The 23,009-nt window shown below is 34.9% G+C and overlaps 1 protein-coding gene and 1 long non-coding RNA gene across 2 annotated transcripts; both read right to left on the reverse strand.

Annotated features, from left to right (window-relative positions):
• Positions 1-5,788: 5,788 nt before the first annotated feature.
• LOC147947708 (uncharacterized) lies at positions 5,789-11,543 on the reverse strand. The gene is made up of 2 exons (XR_015587480.1): positions 11,231-11,543; positions 5,789-5,973 (listed from the first exon to the last, which is right to left on the reverse strand). It is a non-coding gene; the product is annotated as an uncharacterized LOC147947708 (long non-coding RNA).
• Positions 11,544-20,456: 8,913 nt separating this feature from the next.
• Positions 20,457-21,392, reverse strand: LOC147947709 (uncharacterized). Its single transcript, XM_087507412.1, has one exon. It carries the CDS (start codon positions 21,390-21,392, stop codon positions 20,457-20,459), a length of 936 nt encoding a protein of 311 aa, XP_087363538.1.
• Between the last annotated feature and the right edge of the window lie 1,617 nt (positions 21,393-23,009).

Below are 23,009 nucleotides of genomic sequence, written 5' to 3' on the forward strand. Positions count from 1 at the left end.
TACTCTTAAAATTTTTAAAATCTAAAAAAAGTTTGAGTTAAACCCGTTAAAACAGGTATTTATATCAAACTATAAACTAAATTAGTTTTTTACAATTTTGTTAATATTTGATATATCAGATATTAACTTCTAAATGATAACCTAAATATACCTATCCGATATTGCGGTATGTCTATCCTCTTACAAAACTACTATCCGATATTGTGGAGTGTCTATTCTCTTACAAAACTATTATTCGATATTGTGGTGTGTCTATCCTCTTACAAAACTACTATCTGATATTGTGGAGTGTCTATTCTCTTACAAAACTACTATCCAATATTGCAGTGTGTCTGTTTCCGTGAAAAACTACATTTTACAAACTACTTACTCTATTAGGATTTCCAATTTACTGTATAACTCCAAATATACAAATAAACATAAACAAAGAAAACAAGTCAAAATAAAAAACTATATTACAAAAATCCAAATTACAAAAAAAAATAACTAACAAAATATATAATCACGTGCTGTAGCACGGGGTATCACCTTGTACACCCTTACAAATGATGAGACTTTTGCACCCACACCCACTTTCTTCAAAAGTATTAACACTCACACCCACTTTCTACTACTCATATACTTTTCTCAAGTTTAATTACATATTACCCCTCACTCCTTCTAACCCTTTCTATTTTCTCTCTCTCTCAATCTCTTTCTTTCTCTCACAATTATTCAACCAAACAATACATCTTCTTCTTCCTTGTTTTACTTTTGCTCATCCATTGAAAGAGAAAAACTTATTTATGTTTCTCTCTCTTTCTCTCTCACATTCCTTTTCTAAAGTTTTCAAAAACCATTCCAACAATGGTGGAAATCTAGAGAAGGTGAAATCTTTAGATCTTTTTCCTTATCACTTTAGATTATATGAAATTCGATCTGGGTTTTCTTGGTTTTATTGTGATTTTACTGATTAATTGTGGTCTTGTGAACTTTTTAATATTGAATTTGTTTTAGTTCGATTTGGGAAAAAGTTTGAGTTTTGTTGTGTGAGTGTTATTCATTACTTATATTGTATCCACAAATAGTTATCCATTTGGATAAGTTTGACAAATAATGTATCCACAAATAGTTATCCATGTGGACATATATCGTATCCACAAATTGCACTATAACCCCATATGTTTCCATATGGACACGTTGTCATAGTCACCTGAATTGATGTGTATTACTTCTATTATGTATAAATAAACACAAGTAACTATCTATTAACAATACTGCAATTGACTATCCACTTATCATTGAACAAATGTTCAACGACAAATGGATATTTTATAATCTAAAAATTCATCAAAAATATAGTAAGATGTATCTTAAAATGTAGAAAATATATAATCATAACATATTGTATGTAAATAAATAGATAATTTATTTTATGATAACCATTTAATAACAATAAAAGAGAAAAATAGAGAAAATAAGAAGAGAAAGAGGAGAGGGGCAAAATTGTCCAAAAAAACAAAGACACCTAAGCATCAAAGTTAAGAAAGTATAGTAAGTTTGCAAAGTAGGTTTTTGTGAAACAACTTCAACCCAAAGTGGGTGTGGGTGAATTCTTATTGTTTAAGAGATGGAATATTTATAAATCTAAAAAATATATATAGAAGACTAGGGAATAGATTTCAAGAAGAGAAGTGGAATACGATTCGATCAAATCAAAGATGGCCTAATCTTATAGTATGAATATGAAAGTAGGTTGAACTCTTAGTGGATCTATCAATGTATTATTAATCCTCGTTTTCGATTAATAATAGCAACTAATCATCGTATCTCAATAGCCTTTGTTAAGCTATATTATATTATAGCTTTTTTATCCATGAAGCATTTGTACCCTACACATTTTGTTCGATAGTTCTTTGGACAAATTCATCATTACATTAGACTGTTTTGTTTTTACTATTTATTAAGTACAACCTGCAGTGGTGCAGTCCAAAGAAAATGAAAGAAAACTACTGCAGACCATTTTTATGTATAAATAGAATTGGTCCGCGGGGATTTGTTGTTCGCCCTATTTTTGGAGCAGACTACGAATATTTCCACCCCAACCGCTGTTACCATTCAAAACTTTAATAAATAAACACCCAATTGAAAGTTGTAATCATGAAACGAAACATTAGTCATTAGTGTAGTATATCATACTAGTATGAGGTCTGGACTATGTCCAAGAAAAATGTTAAATTGATAAATTTTTATTTATCCATTGATTTTGATAAAATAAAAACTTAAAAGTGAAAGAGAAAATGAGTGAATCTATATATATATATATATATATATATACATTTTTCAAGTACATTTGAAAAAAAAAATCTTGGAATTTCAACTTATTTACATTGAATGTGTTAATCTAGATAAAACTTCATATTCTAGTGCAGTTGGGAGTGTGATGTATGCGATGGTAGGCACTAGACCTCACATAGTTCATGTCGTTGGTCTGGTGAGTAGGTTTATGAGTAAACCTGGTTATTTGCACTAGGAGGCTGTAAAGTGGTTACTGAGGTATATAAGAGGAGCCAATGATCTGAATCTGACAATTACTAAAGGTGGTAATCTGAAGATAGAAGGGTTCAGTGATTCAAACTACGCAGCTGATCTTGTTAGAAGAAGATCAACCAGTGGTTATGTGTTTACAGTTGGAGGAAACACTGTGAGTTGGAAGTCAAGTTTGCAACATGTTGTTGCATTGTCAACAACCGAAGCTGAGTATATGGCACTAATAGAGGCAGTGAAAGAAGCTCTGTGGCTTAGAGGATTGCTTGAAGATATGGGTTATAGTCAAGAGAAAGTCACAGTTTGGAGCGATTCGCAATCTGTGATATGCTTGTCAAAGAATACTACGTTTCACGAGAGGACCAAGCATATTTCAATAAAGTATAACTTCATCAGAGACATCATAGAATCTGGAGAGGTTGTTATTCAGAAGATTCACACTTCAGTGAATCCTGCAGACATGCTTACAAAAGGCGTTCCTGTGCAGAAGTTCAAAGCAGCTTTAGATTTTCTAGAGTTGCTCAGGTGAGATGCAATTTCGTCTCAGCCGAAGGTTAAGTCCAAGTAAGTGCAAGTTCATTGAGCAAGGGAGGAATATAATCAAGGTGGAGTGTCGAAGGTTTATGATTCAATTCCAGGTTTGATCTTGGTTTAGCCTTAACCGAAATTGAAGCGAATTGGATTGGCTGGTTATCTCCGGTTTTGGAGGCATGTGACTAAACCAAAATAGAAGAAGTTAATCGCAAAGCTTCTAACTGCAGTGGAGGGTTTGCTGTTATAACGGAAACATTGAGTTCCTTATCTTTAAGCTTCTTCATCATTGTATCATCTATGTTTGTTATCGAGAGAGAGAGAGAGAAACTTAGAGAGAGAAAACACCATTGTTGTAAGCTTGAGTTTGAGCTAAGTTTATCTTGTTCTGATAGTGAATTTGCCGGATTGATTCGGCTCCGGAAGTAGGCTTGATCACATCGATCTCGCTGAATCGGGTTAACAAACTTGCGTCTTGTGTTCTTAGTTATTTTATCTTTTGATTCCTTCGATTAAGTTTCGATTTGATTGAGAGAGTAATATGTGAGGTTGAGTGTTTCAATCATATCTTTGTCGTTCGAATCGTATTAGACACTAACACTATCTTTTTCATCTTGAAATCTCTCAAAATTAACAGTTTCATCAAACTCTTCATCATCCTCTGTTTCATTCCTTAGACCAAAACCTGAAACTTACCCATTTTTCTCCAAGACATGAATCCTCGAGCCTGCAGAATTCTCTTCAACGCAATTGTGTTTATGATAGCAAAGAGTCTATAATAGACTCTTTGCGGGCTCCATATCTGCGGGCGTAGCCCAAATAGTACCTTAACAGGGCGGGCTTGAACACTAAATATGAAGTACGTTAAAAAGCGGGCCTTGCGGGTCTAGCCCAAACAAATATATATCTTTTAAAAGTACTAGGTTTTGAACCCACGCTATGCGTGAGTTAATTTGATAAATTTTGTATTGATGACAATTATGATATATTATCTTGTAGAAAACTTTAAATTACTACTAAGGTAAACAAATTATTTTAGATACACAATTTTTTTTAAAAAAATCTTAAATTAAAAAAAAAATCTGATCAAAAGAATCAGATTTAATTGGACGTTGAGGCGAGGCAGACTGAACATTCGAACTGGTGATGTTGAATATAATTTTTTATAATATTTTTGAACCTCTTAAAAGTTTACAATTGTAATATTTAAAATTATAATATTTTTGAACCTTTTAAAAGTTTGTAATTGCAATATTTAAAACTTTTTAAATTTTTAAATCTTTAAATTTGGACGTTTGTTAAATCAAGCTTTCTTGTTCATTCGTAGTTGGAAGCATATTAATCTTATTTATAATGGTTCTCCGATATTGTCTAAATTTTTTTAGCCGATGTGGGACGTTGTACATACACTTATTTATAAGTATTTAATATAGAAATTTTATAAAATCAGTTGTTCACAATTTTTTACAATATAAAAATCAGTTGTGTTATAAAATCAATTCTGATTAAAAAAATCATGACTTTAACTCGACATCCAGGCGAGACAAATCAAACTAATGACCTCACATATGCTAAACTATTTCTTTGACCAGCAAAAAAAACAAACCATTTTAACATCATGAATTTAACTCGTTTTCATATTTAATTGATTGTTACCACCTACGTTTTCGTGTTTTTTATTCAATGTTTTCTTATTTTTCATATTCTTTCTTTTCATTTTCATTGTCAAATTTTGTGGTAATTATCATCGTTACTTTTACCGTCTTGTTCTTCGTTATACTCTTTTTCTTCTTCTTCCTCGTCAACTTCTTTACAATTTTCTACTGAAAAACCTTTTTAGACTACCACACAACTTGTTAACCCATCAAACTGCAATAAAAAAAATCATTTCTTTTCTCATAAAAATAAAAAAAAAAAGATAAAAAAAACAAAATGAAAGAATATCAACTCATCTATAAATCATAGACAAAAATAAGATTTACAACTCATAAGAAATAAAAAGCACAAACGTAGATAAATAAGATAATTTATGTTATACATATTTTTAATATTTTAATCTTTTAAAAGGTTTCGAAATATAAAATTTGAACCTTTTAAAAAGTTTCTATATTAATAATATTTTAAACTTTTAAAATTTAAAAATTATAATATTTAAAAACGTTTTAAAAGCTAAGAACTTTTTAAAGTTTCAATATTTATAATATTTAAAATTATAAGTTTAAATATTATAATATATTTTTTGAATCTTTTTAAAGTTGATCAAATAAAAAACTGTATCAAACCGAATAAAATTTAAACTTGGACACTTGATAAATCAAGATTTTCTGCTCATTCGTTGTTGGAAGTATATTAATCTTTATACTGGTTCTGAACCATTGTCTAAAACTTTTCTAGCCGATGTAGGATATTGTATATAGTTATTTTATTTCTATAAATTTAAAACTTTCTTTTTTTTCTAAAAAATTCTGTAAATTCTAAAATATCTCTGATACCACCGTTGTAACGCCCCCAAACCGTACTATGACCACCAAGGCGATTGCACAGCCCCGGGACGCTACTTTGGAAACGTTCGCCAATGGTCCAGCCGGGTGCGAGAACAAATCAGGCCCCTCGGCCAGTCCTTCGGTGAGGTTCCCGACCACACGACACGTCCTTAAGGCTTTGCAACCCTACAGACACGCCGTGCGTTGAGCCGACTCGGACAAAGTCTATATCAGTACGACTCGTTCGATTAGAGGAAATCCGATTCATTGATATTTAAAAGAGTTTACTACAAACGATACACAAAAGGTTCACAAGGCCTAACGCCAAAGTTTGGGTCGCAATACAACATACTTGAATTTTACAGTAGACACAAAATAAAACTATTCTGGAGTCCTATCGTTCACCACGCCCTCTAGTTCCCTCTAAGGTTACCTGCAACACAAATATTTATCATAAGTAATCTAAGATTACTTAGTGAGCTCAGGGTTCCTGCAAAGAATTAAACCCCAATCCCAAACCCAATCAACAACAACATGCAAGCATATACGACAACATGCGAACATATACAATCGACATGCAAGCATAAGTAACTAACATGCAAGCGAGTTAAAGATTTGATAAGCAAGCGCACAATACACAACAGTCATAGATAACATGCGGAAGCTAATAAGCCAAGCAAAATTGTTCTACAAGCAATCGCAACTACATGCAACAACAAACAACAACATGCAACAATTTAACTTGAACTAAAACAAAAGTTTTAACAAGTTTTATTCTATTGGGCCCGGCATGCATCCTTTTCCCTAACCCCTCATGACTCTCCGAATCGCAACCACTAAGGCATGCGTTCGGATATCACTCAAAGCCACACCGTCGTGTAGACAGCTTCGGCTAGGGTAGCGACTCCAGTAACCTCCGAGCTCTTCGTAACCAACCCTATACACACACGAACATGGGTTGCATGTCGTAGCTGCATGTGGTACGAAATTGGAAGGATAGCAATACCAAATCTTACAACACTTAGCCGGAATTTCTCGCGGACTAAGACGCCTTAAGACTTCACCGAAATTGATACTTGAGTTTATATGGTTTTTAAGCTCATAATTTTACAAGTATCTCAACTAGTTATCACCCTTGTCACTAGAACATTTCGATCTAGTAACCGGTGTAACCTTACCGCGCATGCATTTAAACAAGAAAATCACAAAAGAAATTTCAAGTAAATGCAACTACATGCTTCATGCAAACCGCGCACTAGATGGAAGTCTTTAATTCCCCATCTAAGCCGGCAAAGTATGTGCCTGAACTCACAGTAAACCGTCAATGATCAGTCTCCTTCGACGATGCTTCTCTTGCGGCACACTCGGATCTTCTTCTTCGGTTAGAATCGATTTCCTTATCGATCTAACCTTGGTCGTTTGTCGATAGTCTTAGCTTGCTGATTCTCTTCTTCTTTTCTCTCTTCTTTTGAGGCAATCCTCTTCTTCTCTTTCTCGCAAATTCACCCACTCTTCTTTCTCTTCTCTTTCGCTAAGTTTCTCTCTCAAATTTTCTCTCCTTACCCCTTGATGTCTTGCGCGAAAATGAGAGAGATGAGAGCTTATTTATAGAGGACTTAGGCGGTGGAGGCAACCAATGCATGTGGAGTGCTCTCTCTTCATTAGTCACTATTAGAGCATGCTTAAACACTTGGAGAGAAATCGAGCTAGACACCTTGATTCCACTAAACTCTCTTGATTTCTTTAATTCTCCCACTAAGCTCCATTAATCCACTTTGAATTATTTAATTCTTCCACTAACTTCTTCAAGATTAAATAATCTTCCCACTAACTCCCACTAGATTAAATTAATCCTCCACTTTGAATAAAATATTCAACTCCATTAGGGGGCTCCTTTCCACCTTTAGTTCACGTCCGCGTACGTTCTTGGTCGTTCGGCGTTCGACTGGTACGTTCTGTCGCGCACGTACGTCCTGTACGGTACATGGTACCATTGGCCATCTCTTGATTCGTCCAGAATTTTTCGGACATTACTCCCGTAATTCTTCTACCCTCCTTTCTTGCCTTCCATTTGTGTCTTTTGCACGTCCTTGGACAATGGGTTTTTATTTTAAATTTTACCCCTTGGTGAGGGTCATTACATTCTCCCCCCTTTAATAGAATTCGTCCCGAATTCCATAAGGTTCCGATGGTCCTGCCTCATCTTCTTCGACGAACAACTGAGGACACTTGGCTCGAATTCTATCCTCATCTTCCCAAGTGGTGACCTTACGGTTCTGCTTTCCCCAAAATACTTGGATTTGAGGGATGCTTCTGTTTTTCAACTTCCGGGTTCTTCTTTGCCCTATTCCAAATGGTCCTTCGGGGTATGTGAGATTTGACTCCAACTCTTCGATAGGCTCAGCCACAATCATGTTAGGATCTGGTACATGCTTCCGTAGTTGTGAAACGTGGAAGACTTTATGCAATCGCATTACCTCGGGCATAGATAGCCGGTAGGCTACTTCTCCAACTCTTTTCTCGATCCGGTAGAGTCCGATAAACCTTACCGCAAGCTTTCCCACTTTACCAAAACGATCCTTCCCTTTTTGCGGTGCAACCTTCAAATATACCATGTCTCCAACTTCAAATTCCACTTCTCGCCTTTTACGGTCTGCGTACTTCTTCAGGCGATCCTGCGCTTTCCTCATGCTCTCGCGAATGAATTTGATCTTCTCTGTCGTCTCATCGATCAACTTGTGATTGAAACTCGTCCTCTCTCCAACTTCGGTCCAACACAAAGGCGTTCGACACGGCCTTCTGTACATCGCTTCAAATGGTGACATGCCGGTACTCGAGTGATAACTGTTGTTATATGCGAATTCAACTAACGGTAAATTCTTCTCCCAATCCGATGACCATTCTAAAGCACATAGTCGGATCATGTCCTCTATGGTTCAGATAGTCCTTTCCGTCTGTCCATCAGTCTCTGGGTGGAATGAGGTGCTCATATGAACATCCGTTCCCAACGCCTTATGCAAATCTTGCCAAAATATTGATGCGAACTTTGGATCACGATCAGAAACAATATTTGCTGGCACTCCATGAAGCTTCAAAATTTCGTCTATATACTTCTCGGCTAAGACGGGTGCTTGGTCCGTACTCCTTACTGGAACCAAATGGGCTACCTTGGTCAAACGATCAACCACTACCCATATTGCATCATTGATTCGCCCTTTTCTTATCGGTAGACCGGTAATGAAATCCATCGAGATAGAATCCCATTTCCAAGTTGGTATGGGCAAGTTGCGAAGCAAACCTGCTGGCACTTGATGCTCTACCTTGATTCTTTGACATGAGTCGCATTGGTTTACCCATTTTGCTACTGCTCTCTTCAGTCCAGGCCAATGATAGTATCTTCGCACGTCTTTGTACATCTTCGTGCTTCCCGGGTGTATACGTAACGCTGAGCTATGGGCGGCTCCTAGTATCTCCTCTCGTAGTCCGTTCCGGTCAGGTACAGTTATTCTCCCGTTGAAAAGTAAGGTGTCATCATCCGCTAAATGATAACCACTAGCATTCGGTCCTTCTGAACTCTTTAATTCCTCGATGATCTTCTTCAGGTTCTCGTCCTTGGATTGCTCTTCCCGAATGCGGTGTAGTAGGCTCGCTTGAGTTACAGCTTGTAATCCCAACGGCTCACTAGACTCCCCTTTTAAGGCTAGAAGCCTTAATTTCTTCAATTCATCAGCTAGAAACTCCACGTCTTTTTCGGCATCAACTTGTGCTCTTCTTCGGCTTAGCGCATCTGCTACTACATTCGCCTTGCCTGGGTGGTACTGAATCTTCAAATCGTAATTGGCTACAAACTCCATCCATCTTCTTTGACGCAAATTAAGATCTGGTTGCGTGAACAAGTACTTAAGATTTTGATGATCCGTAAACACCTGAACCGCTTCTCCATACAAATATGATCTCCATGTTCTTAACGCAAACACCACGGCTGCCATTTCTAGGTCATGTGTGGGGTAGTTCTCCTCATGCTTCCTTAACTGTCTAGAGGCATATGCAATCACCCTATCTCCTTGCATCAAAACACATCCAACTCCAACTCTCGACGCATCTGTGAACACAGAATATGGTTGGTTTGGTTCGGGTAAGGCTAACACTGGTGCTGATGTCAGCGCTTCCTTTAGCTTTCTGAAAGCTTCCTCCACATCTTCACTCCATATAAACGGTACTCCTTTACCGGTGAGTCGTGTCAAAGGTTTTGCGATGGATGAAAACCCCTTTACGAATTTCCGGTAATAGCTTGCAAGGCCTAAGAAACTCCTAACTTCTGACACTGAGGTTGGTTTTGGCCAATCTTGGATCGCGGCGATCTTCTCTGGGTCGGCGGACACGCCCTGCTTTGATACTCGGTGCCCTAAGAATCCAATCTCCCTCTGCCAAAACTTACACTTGCTGAACTTGGTGAACAGCTTCATTTCCCTTAGCCTCTCTAACACCTTCCTCAAATGCCCCGCGTGCTCTTCCGCACTTCGTGAATATATAAGGATGTCATCGATGAATATTATCACAAATCGATCCAAGTAATCGTGGAACACTTCATTCATTAACCGCATGAATGCTGCCGGCGCATTGGTAAGACCAAACAGCATTACCACGAACTCATACTGACCATATCTTGTTTGAAACGCCGTCTTCATCACATCTTGTTCTGCTATCGGGATTTGATGATAGCCGAAGGCTAAGTCAATCTTTGAAAACCAACTTGCTCCTCTTAGCTGGTCTAACAATTCATCAATCCGCGGCAATGGATACTTATCCTTGATGGTTATGTTATTGATTCCTCGGTAATCAATACACAAGCGCATGCTTCCGTCCTTCTTCTTTACAAATAGCATTGGGGCTCCCCATGGCGATGAACTTGGTCGAATAAAACCCTTCTCCAACAAATCCTCCAATTGAGTCTTGAGTTCAGCCAACTCGGCTGGTGCCATACGATATGGTGCCTTAGCAATCGGGGTAGTTCCGGGCTCCAGAATTATGGTAAAAGGATGGCTTCTGGGTGGAGGCAATCCTTCTAACGGTTTAAACACATCTTCAAAGTCCTTGACTATGGCAATGTCTTCAACTTCCATGCCTTCCTTGTCATCTCCTCCCATGGCGGTAAGAGTGACTAGATAGACCTCATCTTCTTCAATCGATCTTCCAATCCTTGCTGCCGATGCAAAGTATGCCGTTTTACTCGGGCTGATCCCTTTGAAAACTAGAGGTGTCCTTCCTCCATTTTCGAATATAACTCTGCTCCTGCTGCAGTCTATATGGGCTTGGTGTCCCGATAACCAATCCATTCCCAAAATAGCATCGAACCTATCCAACGACATCACTAGAGGATTTACCAGGAGGTTCGTATCCTGCAAGACTATCGACACTTCCTTGAACCATCTTCTTGTCTTCAGAGGCGGCTGATTACCAGCAGTGTAGACATTGATGTTCACTTCTTCCTCCTCACACCAGTCTCCAAACTTGTCAGCCACTTCGGGAGTCACAAAACTATTGGACGCTCCCGAATCGAACAGTACATGCGTTGGGTTACCACCAACAAGTAATGTTCCTAATCGCAAGGCAAATATAACAAAATGCAATGCTAAAACTAATCACACAAACACACAAACAATCACAAGAGAGTTAGAACCCAATCAAACCTGTTATAGGGCCTTTCGCGGCCTGCGGAGGTTTAGGTGGCTCTACTCCTAAAGCAAAAACTTTTGCTGGGGTTACTTGCTTCTTCGCTGGGGGTTCCTTCACTTGGTTCGCTGTCTGGGCACGGTTCACAGTTTGGGCGTTCGGTTTGGCCGGCTTCGATGGACATGAGTTCGCATAATGTCCTAACTCGCCACAGTAGAAGCATGTGACGGTTGACAGATTGTTGCTCTTTGTTTCCTCAACGGTTGGACAAGCTCGAGCAAAATGCCCAACTTGACCACACACATAGCATCCCCGTACGGGGGCGTTACAACGGTGGTAGTATTAATTTTCAAGCCTGAGTATTTTAAGCAAAGGTTGTTTAAAATAATTCTTAATATAGAAAATTCTGGAAATTTGAAAGAAAAAAAAAATTAGTGAGGTGTCTAATCCCTATTGGTGGTTTAAAATCTTAGGTGGACAGCTTAAGAAGCTTATAGCTCCTACTTTTATTTAGTATAGATGTGGTAATAAAAATAATTTAATGTAAAAAAATTAAAACATCTATAAAAATTAATATAAACATTGATTTTACTTAAAATTGTTTTTTTAATTATTATTTATTATTTTTACTTTATTTTAATATATACATATTTTCTAATATATTATTTAGGCCCGCGGGCCAGCCTGCTAACCCGTTGGGCTTATCGGGGTGGACTTGAACATAACTTTTATGTCCGTGGGCTTAGCATGTCAGCCCGTTGCGATCTAAAAAATAGAATTTGTCCACTGCGGACAGTCCAGATGGACGCAGGCAGGTGTGTTTGACACCTCTAAGTCTATTATATAAGAATTATGTTATTTTATCGGACGGCTACACCGTTGGACAAGCTTGTCTTGTTGGAGAGAATTACGTTCTCTAGGAGAGCTCTTGCTCTATTTATCTTTCAGTGTCTTAATTATTATTATCTGAATAAAACAAAAAAACTTATCTTAAATTCTTCTATTATCTATCCCCCTAACCTTTCTTCAGTTTCGTGAAGGAGTCATCGGCTTATTGCTCTCACTGGGCAGTTTAAGTCTTATGCCATCAGCCAACAAAAATCTTAAGGCGTCACCATATGAAAGTACCAACAAGTCAACAACATATGAGTAAGAGCCACAATCCCAACCAGAATAGTCCATTTCCTTATCTAACATAGAGCTTCAGAAAATTATCCCGCCGACACATTCAAGAAAACAACAAAAAATGGAAAACCATAAGATTTTTGATGATCATGAGCTTCAATTGCAAATAAAAAACACTTGTTGCTCTAGAGTAAATTGAAGCTCTCTTGAAAGTGGAATTGACATGGATTTGAAGATGGTAGAATCTTTAGAAAAGTCCAATCCAATCGAAGTGTTTGTTTCTAATTTATCCTTCAGACTTAAGGCTTAAAGAGTTTGATGAGACTAGTCACCTTTCCAGTCGCAACTGGGTTCCCATTGTTTTCTTGTAATACAAGTCTTTCAAATTCAAGGGGAGTCCGCGAACATTTCAACACAAATCAATGTGTTAAGATACAATTACAAAAACCTTAACAACATCAGTACTATGATTGTTACTTATGGCCTTTGAATAAAAGTACGAAAGAGAAAACAAAAAAAAAAAGCAAGAACCATACACAACAAACAACAACATCACCACTCATCCCTCGCTTTTTATGTGTTTCCTTGTTGTGCGGATCAACATGGCTCACTATAGCATATATCTCACAGTTCCCATGGAACCCATGAATGTAGATCTCTTAGCTTCGTAACCAGCTGTAATAATAACCTACATAAGCAGCAAAAATCTGAGTGTACAAGACAATAATTGGCAAACATAACTAATTGTAAGGTATGTGTGCGTTAAGTGAATGCTCAAACGCTTATCCATTGTTAGTCTCACCACAAACTGATTTATGCAATAGGAAAAAGATATACTGCAACAGAAAAAGAGCTCATGTGAAAAAAGTCAAAAATCAATATTTGGCTAACATAATTATATGTAACAAAGGCAATATGTAATGCATCATTTTCAACATTGCTAGAGAAAACAAATCCTGAAAGAATATCCAACTCCTTGTCTATCTCCTCAACTCCAGTTATGCAAACTCTCAAAGCCTCAAGCGGTCATGCTTGCATGCATAACCTCGTTCTCATTGCAATATATAGGAAAAAAAAACTTTCACATGTTTCTTAGTACATCCAAGAAAGTGTGGTAAGGAAAAAAATAATACATTGGCAACTTGTATACGAAATGAGAATAAAGACATCTGAAAAGCACCTAGATTGGCATAATAAGTAATCACCAACCCGAATGCTGCCATGCATATTCTACTTTACCCATAATAACAATTCTCTCATTTTGGATTCGCACATGTCAGTACAAACATCCTACAATTCATACGAATTTTAACCCCAAATTTGATGGTTAGATTGTTTATTGTAATCTTTACGTGCTTGAAAATTGCAGTGGTGTGTGCTTGTCTATCCGCTGATAAGTGTCCTTTTAGGTCAAAAATATTTTATTCTTCAAGTGATCTATGTGTCTCTTGGTGGGAAAACGAGCTATTTCCCCCCGCCCCCCAAAAACTATCATATGTAGCTAGATAGAGCTGGAATTATGACCTCGATTTATATGTTTCTGAAAACAAAATTTGAAATCTATTTTTCCCCAAATCAAAAGTTCCAAATCTAAATCTCCTCAAATTAATAATTCAATATCTATTTATCCACATACATGAGTTCCATCGGGTTTGATATTTATTTAACCGATTATTAACAATTTTAAACCAAAAAACCAGATTTTGATCCGGTTAGAGCACAAACCCCGTTAAAACCCAGATTTAGAACACAATCCCAAATTTTTTTTGGGGCAGATCAACACAACCCCAATCAATTCGTAGTTCATCATATCATTCTTTGCTTCGTCGGTCGAATGATCCGACGAACTGGATCCATTAACGGGTCAGAGCAAGAAGAAGTAAACGGTCAACAGTCATTGACGAGATCGTTCACATCGATTGAAGGATAGAGATTGTTATTAGCACAAGAGGAAGAAGAGGAGGAGTTCGGAAGATGAGCTTCGGTGGTTGAAGCATCACTCTCTCGAGACTCATGTGTAGAGATTTACTTACAGTTCCCCAATTTCTTACTTCACTACTCTCTGTCTCTCTCCTTCGTTGTTTCGATTTACTTTATAATGGCTTGGGTGTTATTGATTTTCACTTTTAATTTGTGGTCTCTTGAGTTACTCTCCGTTAAATAAGTGTGATCTGGGTTTTGCTAAAGTTTTGATTTTTGTTGTTCTTGTTGTTGTTGTTTAGAGAATGATGAAACTTTGGGTTTTTATGTCATTTCTAGAGCAGATTATACAAGTTTTGTAATCTGAGATTTAGGAAAAATTGAAAAGGACCAAAATCTCATATCCCCTGTCCATCAAAACAATTTCTCAAAAACCCCTCAATGGTATAAAGACAATATTACCCTTAATGAAGGTTGTTAAAGGTTAAATATAATTAAAATAGTAAGTGTTCAACGAAAAACACAGTAGCTCAGTGGTTGCGAGCTCCATGCGCACGCGCACGGAGTTCGAATCCTACTATGCGGAGTACAACTAGGGTATCACGGGTACAACCAGTACAATTGGTGCAACTGGTACACCTAGGATGTTCGATTTTTATTTAAAAATTGTTAGAGGAGTAGTTTCGTCTTTTCATTAAAGAAGAGGGGTATGTAGAATTAGAGTAGATGTGTAGAAAAGAATTCTTGGGATAGGAGTACCAGAGAATTAAATCCAAATTGAAAATAATTTGTTTGCTTTATGAGTTTGCTGGATTAGGAGGAGGAAGACGAAGGGGAATGAAGAAAAAAAAATTATTTTGATTGAGGGAGAAATAGATTTCGGTTTATTTTGGGTTATTATTGGTTTAGATGGTTTGGTTTTGAAGTTAAAGCTTAAACCGATGTAATCCAGTTACATGGAGATTTAGATTTCGAACTTTTGATTTGGGGAGAAATAGATTTTAAATTTTATTTTTAGAGATATATACATCAAGGTCATAGTTCTGGCTGTGTCTAGCTAGATATGATAGTTTTCAGAGGGAAATAGCTCGTTTGGACGTCTCTTGGTGTCATAGTATAGATCAAACTCATATTAATATTGATATATTATTAAAGTTAATTTTTAAAAGAATATATTAATATTTTGCTAGATGTAAACATTATTTTAATTTTACTAGATTCAGAACCGGACGACGTACGGGTTTTAAAATTATCCAATAAAGTTAAATTTGAAAAGAATATATTAATATTTTGCTAAAATTAAACATTATTTTTCAGAAGTAAATATATATATAAATATATATATTTCTAACCAGGGAAAAAACATATTCATGTAGATAAAATTTGTTTTTTTCTTCATGTTTACTTTAATACATTAATTTATACTTTTATATTTTAAATTTATGATATCAATTATTACAATAATCTAAAATTAAATTATCAGCCATCAAACCTTTTGGCAATCATTCATCATTACGAATATTATATTTGTCAAATTTTAAAAACATTCCACAAATTATTCAGAGAATATGTTACATGCAAACAAATCGTCAAAAGGTCATTTTATTAGCATCCACATACAATTTAACTCTAAGTTTTACCACAAAAAATGTGTTCATACACTAAAAACTATTTTATTGTTAAAGTATACTCTTGCCTATAAAATGTGTTCATGAACAAATTAAACCAATTTTATGTCTCTTTGCTTTCACGTTAACATAGTTAATTTAACCACTAAAATTGTTTTGTGTCATAGTTTCTTACTTTGTTTAACAATAAAATTGTTTACTCAAAAAATATTTTGGATAAAAACTGGAAAAATATCTACACCATTGCAATGAGTTTATAACCAACCCAACAAAAATTGAGAAATTGAAAAAAAAATTATTTGACATAATAAAAAATAAAATTATAAATTATAAAAACAATGACATATGAGCGTTAGATAATTCACAGATATAAAATAAATAAAAAATAAAAAATAAAAAATAAAAAACTATTTGACATAGTAAAAAAAAATATTTGACATAATAAAAAATAAAATTAGAAATTATAAAAACAATGACATATGAGCGTCAGATAATTCAGAGATATAAAATAAAAATAAAAAAAAACTACAACCTAATAATTTTTTTCAAAATAATAAAAAAATTGATATTACATATCCTGAACTTAAAATAAAAATATATAAAAAATATAAAACTTTATCTAAAATCATCACAGATTTCTAATTTGAAAATCAAATTGAAGTAAATAATGTAAAATCTATAAATACTACAATAAGAAAATAAAAAAAATATTAAGAAGAAGGAATATAAACAAATAGTGATAATTCAAATCCTTAGTTGAAAAAAATTTCAAATAAAAAAAATATAAAGTTTTACTCTAAATAATCACAGATTTATAATTGATAATTAAATTGAAATAAATAATATAATATTTTAAATTAAATCATGACACATGTCACAAACGTTTATACGTGTTGTAATCTCACATTTTTAAGAATATATAACCAAAAAATAAAATATAGTTCTGATCATGTTAATGAGTAACTTTAAAAAAAAGTTTTGTATAATGACACATGTCTGATCATGTTAACGACATATTTTTATACGTGTCAACATCTTAAATTGATAACTTGACATATGTGATGATCATGTTCACGATTAAATTTGAAAACTAAAATTTATAATTTATATAGTAAAACTATTAGTTTTATTTTTTTTCAAATTTTTGATACATGTAAAAATCTTATCTATATATTACTTGTCTCGGTCATATTAATGACTAACTTTGAAACTAACAATTATATATGTCTTACTTATTATATAAATATAAAAAAAAATCAGCAGAATTAAGTTTATAATTAGAAAATTTTTTTAGTATATATAAATAATTATTTATTATTTTTAATGTATAAATTTTCTTTTCATGATAAGTTTAGAACTTTTAAATTTTTTATATTTAATGTTTTAATAAATTTTAATGAGTAACTTTGATATCAAACTTTATACAATAAGATATAATTTTATTATTTAAACTTTTTTTTGCATTTTCTTAATTCGATAATTATTCTTAATCTTTCATCATGTACGAACTTACTAAATGATATATCCACCGCATTATACTTTTCATAATATATATACTCTGAATCATTCATATAATTATTATATAATAATAAATATTAATTCTAATTCTAACACAAGTAATAAATATATGTATCACCCAAAGTTAAGCTTACAATAGTAGAAAGATTTGAACAAAAAAAAAACATTAGTAGAAGATTCGGTGGGACCGTGGGACGATGGCCGAGGGATTCCCTAACTTTTGGACCGACCAAAACCTTCACTTCCCCCTAGACTTAACGAACCAACAAACAAACAAACACCAATTTTGATTTTCATAATATATCATCATTAATTAGTGAATAATATGATTACTAAATTACTAGTATATTATAATATACACACACATATATATATATTGTATAAAAATAATGTACAGTATATATTGATATTAAAGACTAAAGAGAAGTAGCAATATCTCCCCACATCATTTTTATAAAGTAATTTAAATATGTAATATCCATTTTTCTTTGATAAATCTGATATTGACTAAATATTATAGCTTTACTGTCTAAATTATTACAACATATTAACTATAGTGTATAATCATTTTCCCAAATAATGTGTTTTATTTAATAAATGAATTCTTTCATTTCAAAATATAGGTAATATGTAGGTGTATGTTCGAAAGGATGATGTACTTTTAATATGAAACTAAGATTTAACCCGCGGTATACCGCGGAACTATATTTTTAAAATTTTAAATATTTAAATATGTATATTATATTTGTTTGTTATTTTGTTGTTGTTTTATTAATTTTTAAATTATATATCTATAACTATTTATTGAATTTACGGAACGATTTTAATGTTCATATAAGATTTTAAATAAAATGGTTAAGTTTTTTTTGTATAAATTTTACTATGTTATATAAGTTTTGACCTGCGGTACACCGTTTGATTGTGTTTTTATGTAGAATCATATAGAGATATGTGAGAAGTAATAGTTATTTTATGTGTTTAATGTATATAAAAATTAATTATTTTCATTTTTAATTTATCAATTAAAATTCATTGCTATAAAAGTAAACAGATCATGTTACTATGCAGTGCATCTATATATATGGTGTTTAAAAGAGAATAACAATTAATTTAGCCGAGATAATTTAGGGAAACTATATTATCACCTTCAATAAATGTATAAAATATTAAATGGAAACTATTAATTAAGCCGAGATAATTTAGGGAAACTAACAGATTTTTTCTCTAAAGATTTATTGAAATAGATTTGAAAATTTTTATGGGATTAAAAAATTAATGTGTAGAGTTGTTTGTGGAAAAATCGAAATGTATAGATGTTGTCCAGTTATTTATGGCAATAAACGTATCAAATTAGGTAGATTTAAATAGTTCCATTAATTGATTTTCTACGAAATGTTATTTTAGGAAAATTGTTAGGGGTTAATGTTGTAAATAAAACATATTAAATAAGCAAAACTTGAAGAGCATAGACCAAAATGTATTTCAAAAATAATAATATAGATTCTCCACGAAGGGGAAGATGTGATTAATAGATGGTTGTCAGATTCAGAAAGCGAATAATCAAACAATTCCTTGACTGTGTATGGTTAAACTAATTTAACTTCAAAGTGAAAAAAAAAATTATAGCTAAAAGTATATATATATTTTTTGAAAAGTGCTCTCATCCTTTAATATTTTAGTAATCATCATATTTTAATTTTTTCTTTTAATTAACATAACTTTAACATATTTTAACTTAAGATTTTTTCGTAAATCATAAATTCATATATTAGTTAATTTGTTTAATGTTTATTATCAAATATTTATTTTCTATTCGAGATTTTGGGTATTATTTTCAAACTTCAGTATTAACACATTTTATTCTTCATTTTTCATGTCATAATATGTTTGGCAACGAGTAAAAAAACCTACTAATGTGTGACCCAGATTTGTAGCATAGCGTTTTATGCTAATACTGTTTTTTAAAAAAGCGATTTATGCTAATTATATCATTTTTTTCTTATCATCCAATTTAAACTTATATATTGCAAGTTGTCGAAAAGGAGAAGAACAAAAAAAACTAAATGAATATATGGCTGTTATTAATTGCACATTGGGTTAGAGTTAGACACAATGAATAGTATACATATATCTCAATTACAAGGATTCAAATTCCTTACATTGCAGGCAATATGTTTTGACGGATTTATTAAACTTATGGAGTACATATGACTTGTGCGAAAAAAGACACAAAGCATTAACTACGTGTAAGTTGTAAGCAATTTAATTAAATTCACCGTGTCTCGAGGTCGAGGGTACCTCCAAATGTGTGATCAAAGAACTACGAACCTAATCATGTTCACATATTATATACTGTAAAAGATTATACTATAATATTTGAAAACCAACCGAAAAAATATTAAATTCTTTGACTCAAAATTAGTCCGTTGGCATGTGGGATATTGCTACTAAATCATTATAGCTAATTGAAATTAGGAGTTGATCTTTCAAATTCTTTGGCTCATTAAACAAAGGAGAAATGGGGGTCTATAACGTTGTATTATGATCCGTATGGTTGACAAAATGATATTACTATTTTTGGTTACAAAGTTAGAATCAGAAAATTGACGGTGTCTTTAATTAAAAGAGTTCTAAATGTGTCACTAATTAATGCATGTAATGTAACTTTTGTTCGAACTAATTAGGAAGTGTGAGTTTTTTTAGTTATACATAGGCTTCAATGGTTGTATAGTATACTTTCGACCGGATTAAAATCGGACTAGCACACACCTAATTTACTATTTACCATTGCGTATCAGTATGCAACAATACATACTAAAAATCTCCATACTAGTATGCATCTAAACATACAACTTCAATTCACTATTAGTCTATATTTTTAATTCCACTACTCAAAAAACTCCATACCGTTTTTTTTGTCTAATGTTAAAATTTTATACCAATAAAAAAGAGTTTACATTTTACAATGAAACAAAAAAAAACATACCTAGCTCTCTCATAGAGAGAGAGCAATGGAACATTATATATAAAAAATATAATAGCTTAGCCACACTTAGAGTGGGCTAGAGATACAACCAAAATAGTAACCAAGGAGAGAGGTTGTGGCGGCAGGATCCTCCGGCGAGAAAGATATGAGACGGTTGCACATGGTACGATCGACAGTAGACTTTGTAGCATGAAGGGTACAAGCTTCCGACGAGAAAAATCTATGGTTCCTCTCCTTCCATATCAAATAGATGGATGTTTGCAATAGAAGCTTGAGAATCTTACTAGCAAAGCGGGGCGGAGTTGATGCAATCCCCAAAACCCTAGAAGCAGCTGACGATAATGAGGTAGGAGGATTCGGTGAGATCCTTCCTGCAAGCCCCACCCAAATAGCTCTGGAAAAATCACAGTGGATGAATAAATGATCATGTGTGTCCAGACCGGTGTTGCAAAGGACACAAGCATCAGGAACACTCAATCCCCAGTTCCTCAACCTATCCCTCGTGTTAAGTCGTCCAAGCGCAGCCAACCAATGGATAAACGAAAACCGTGGGACAGCTTCTTTAAACCAAACGGCTTTGTGCCATGGTACACGCGGCAAAACGTCCCGAGTTTGCAACCATGTACCTTTTGCGGAGAATTTTCCAGAAAAAGATCCGGAGGGCTGCCTCCATTGATACCAGTCTGAGCCGCGTGATGGATCTGGAGGGGGATGATAGGACAAATAGATGTGTAACTGCTCCGCTTGAGGTGATCGAGCATTGGGAAGGAACCAATGTCCCTCTTGAGTAGCTTCCCACACCGTGGCTTCCTTTCTTATACGAAGTTCCCTGGGACCCAATTGACCAAACAAGTCAATGAGAGGGCCTAGACTCGTCAAGGAGTCAAACCAGAAGGAGGCTCGAATTCCATTCCTGACTTGACACTTTATCAGGGCCTTAACGGTAGGTTGCAGCTCAATCAACTTCCTCAAGTTCCAAGACAGACGAGGAGATGGTTCCATCAGCCAGTAGTTCCACCGACCAAAGATATTGTGGTGAAGCCACTTGACCCATAGCGAACCAGGGCGATCAAATAAATACCACACCTACTTCAACCTGAAGACTATTGCAAACTCCTCAAGAGACCGTAGTCCTAGACCACCCTCCTCTTTAGTTTTACACAAATATTTCCAAGACACTCGAGCCCCTCTTGCAGATGATGTTGCATTCTTCCACAGGAAAGCAGCACACAGAAAATCAACCTTCTTGAAGAAACCCTTCAGGAGGACAAAAACTTGACTCCAGAAATTTACTTTCCCGTAGATAACAGAGACAATGAGTCGTATTTTCCCCGCATAGGACAAATACTTAGTTGTCCACAAATGCAACTTATTGGTAATCTTCTGGATAATGGCTGAAGAGTAGCCAGAGACAACTTCGTTGGGCTTAAGGGTAAGCCAAGGTATAGAGACGGAAAAGCACCTAGCTTAATTCCGATTGACTCCGAGATTGCAGCAGCTTCCTCATCATCAAACCCTCCAAGAAACAGTTCAGACTTGGCCGGGTTCATTTCAAGCCCAGAGAGTGAACGAAAACACTGCAATATCTCAGATATACCCTGCATTGAGCCCTGTGAGCCATCTGAGAAAACCAATAGATCATCTGCGAATGCTAATTGAGTTAGGCAGGGAGAGTAGCACATTGGATGTGCTGAGAACTTGCCTTGCACTGAACCCACATCTAACATTCGTGAAAGGACTTCCATAACCATGGTAAACAGATAAGGAGAAATGCAGTCACCTTGCCTTAGACCCTTCTCTCTTTTGAAAAAACCAGCCAGCTCTCCATTAATGGCAATATAGAATCTAGGGGTAGAGATACACTCTTTGATCCAGGAACAAAATAGCGGAGGGAAGTTTTGAGCCTCGAGGATCTTAAGAACGAAGTCCCAACAAACCGTGTCAAAGACTTTACGAATGTCAACTTTTAGGAGAGAGATTCTTCTACATGAGGCTTTGTCATAATTGCGGATAAGTTCAGAAGCCAGGAGGACATTTTCACCTAAGTTACGACCACTCAGAAAAGCAGCCTGATTAGGAGAGATGCTTTGTAGCAGTAGAGGCTTCACCCGTGTGGCTAGGATCTTCGAGATGGCCTTGTAAGCCAAGTTGCAACAGCTGATGGGGCGAAAGTCAGCGAGTGAAGAAGCCTCAAGGGTTTTTGGGATTATAGCGATGATAGTAGCATTAAGATCCTTAAGGAGACGACCATTGCGTAAGAATTCTTTAATTGCAGAAGTAAGATCTTGTCCTACAGTTGACCAAGCCCACTTGTAAAACTCAACCGGGTAACCATCTGGTCCCGGTGATTTGTTCAAGGGCATAGCAAAGATAGTGTCACGTATCTCCTCATATGTTACCTCCCGCAACAGGTTTGCAGCATGGTCTGCCGTGCATCTGAAAGGTAGTAGGTCCTGCAAGTATTCAATAGTTGTAGGCGAAGACTGGAGATACGTGGTCCCAAGAACTGATGTGAAGTAGTCGACTGCATGTTGGTTCATTTCCATAGGATCTGTGATCTTCCTTCCTGCAGCATCCACAAAAAAATGAATGTGGTTCTGAGAGTTTCGCTGAATTATC

This window comes from Camelina sativa, chromosome 3 (assembly GCF_030686135.1).
Source record: "Camelina sativa cultivar CO46 ecotype springtype chromosome 3, ASM3068613v1".
NCBI lineage: Eukaryota > Viridiplantae > Streptophyta > Magnoliopsida > Brassicales > Brassicaceae > Camelina > Camelina sativa.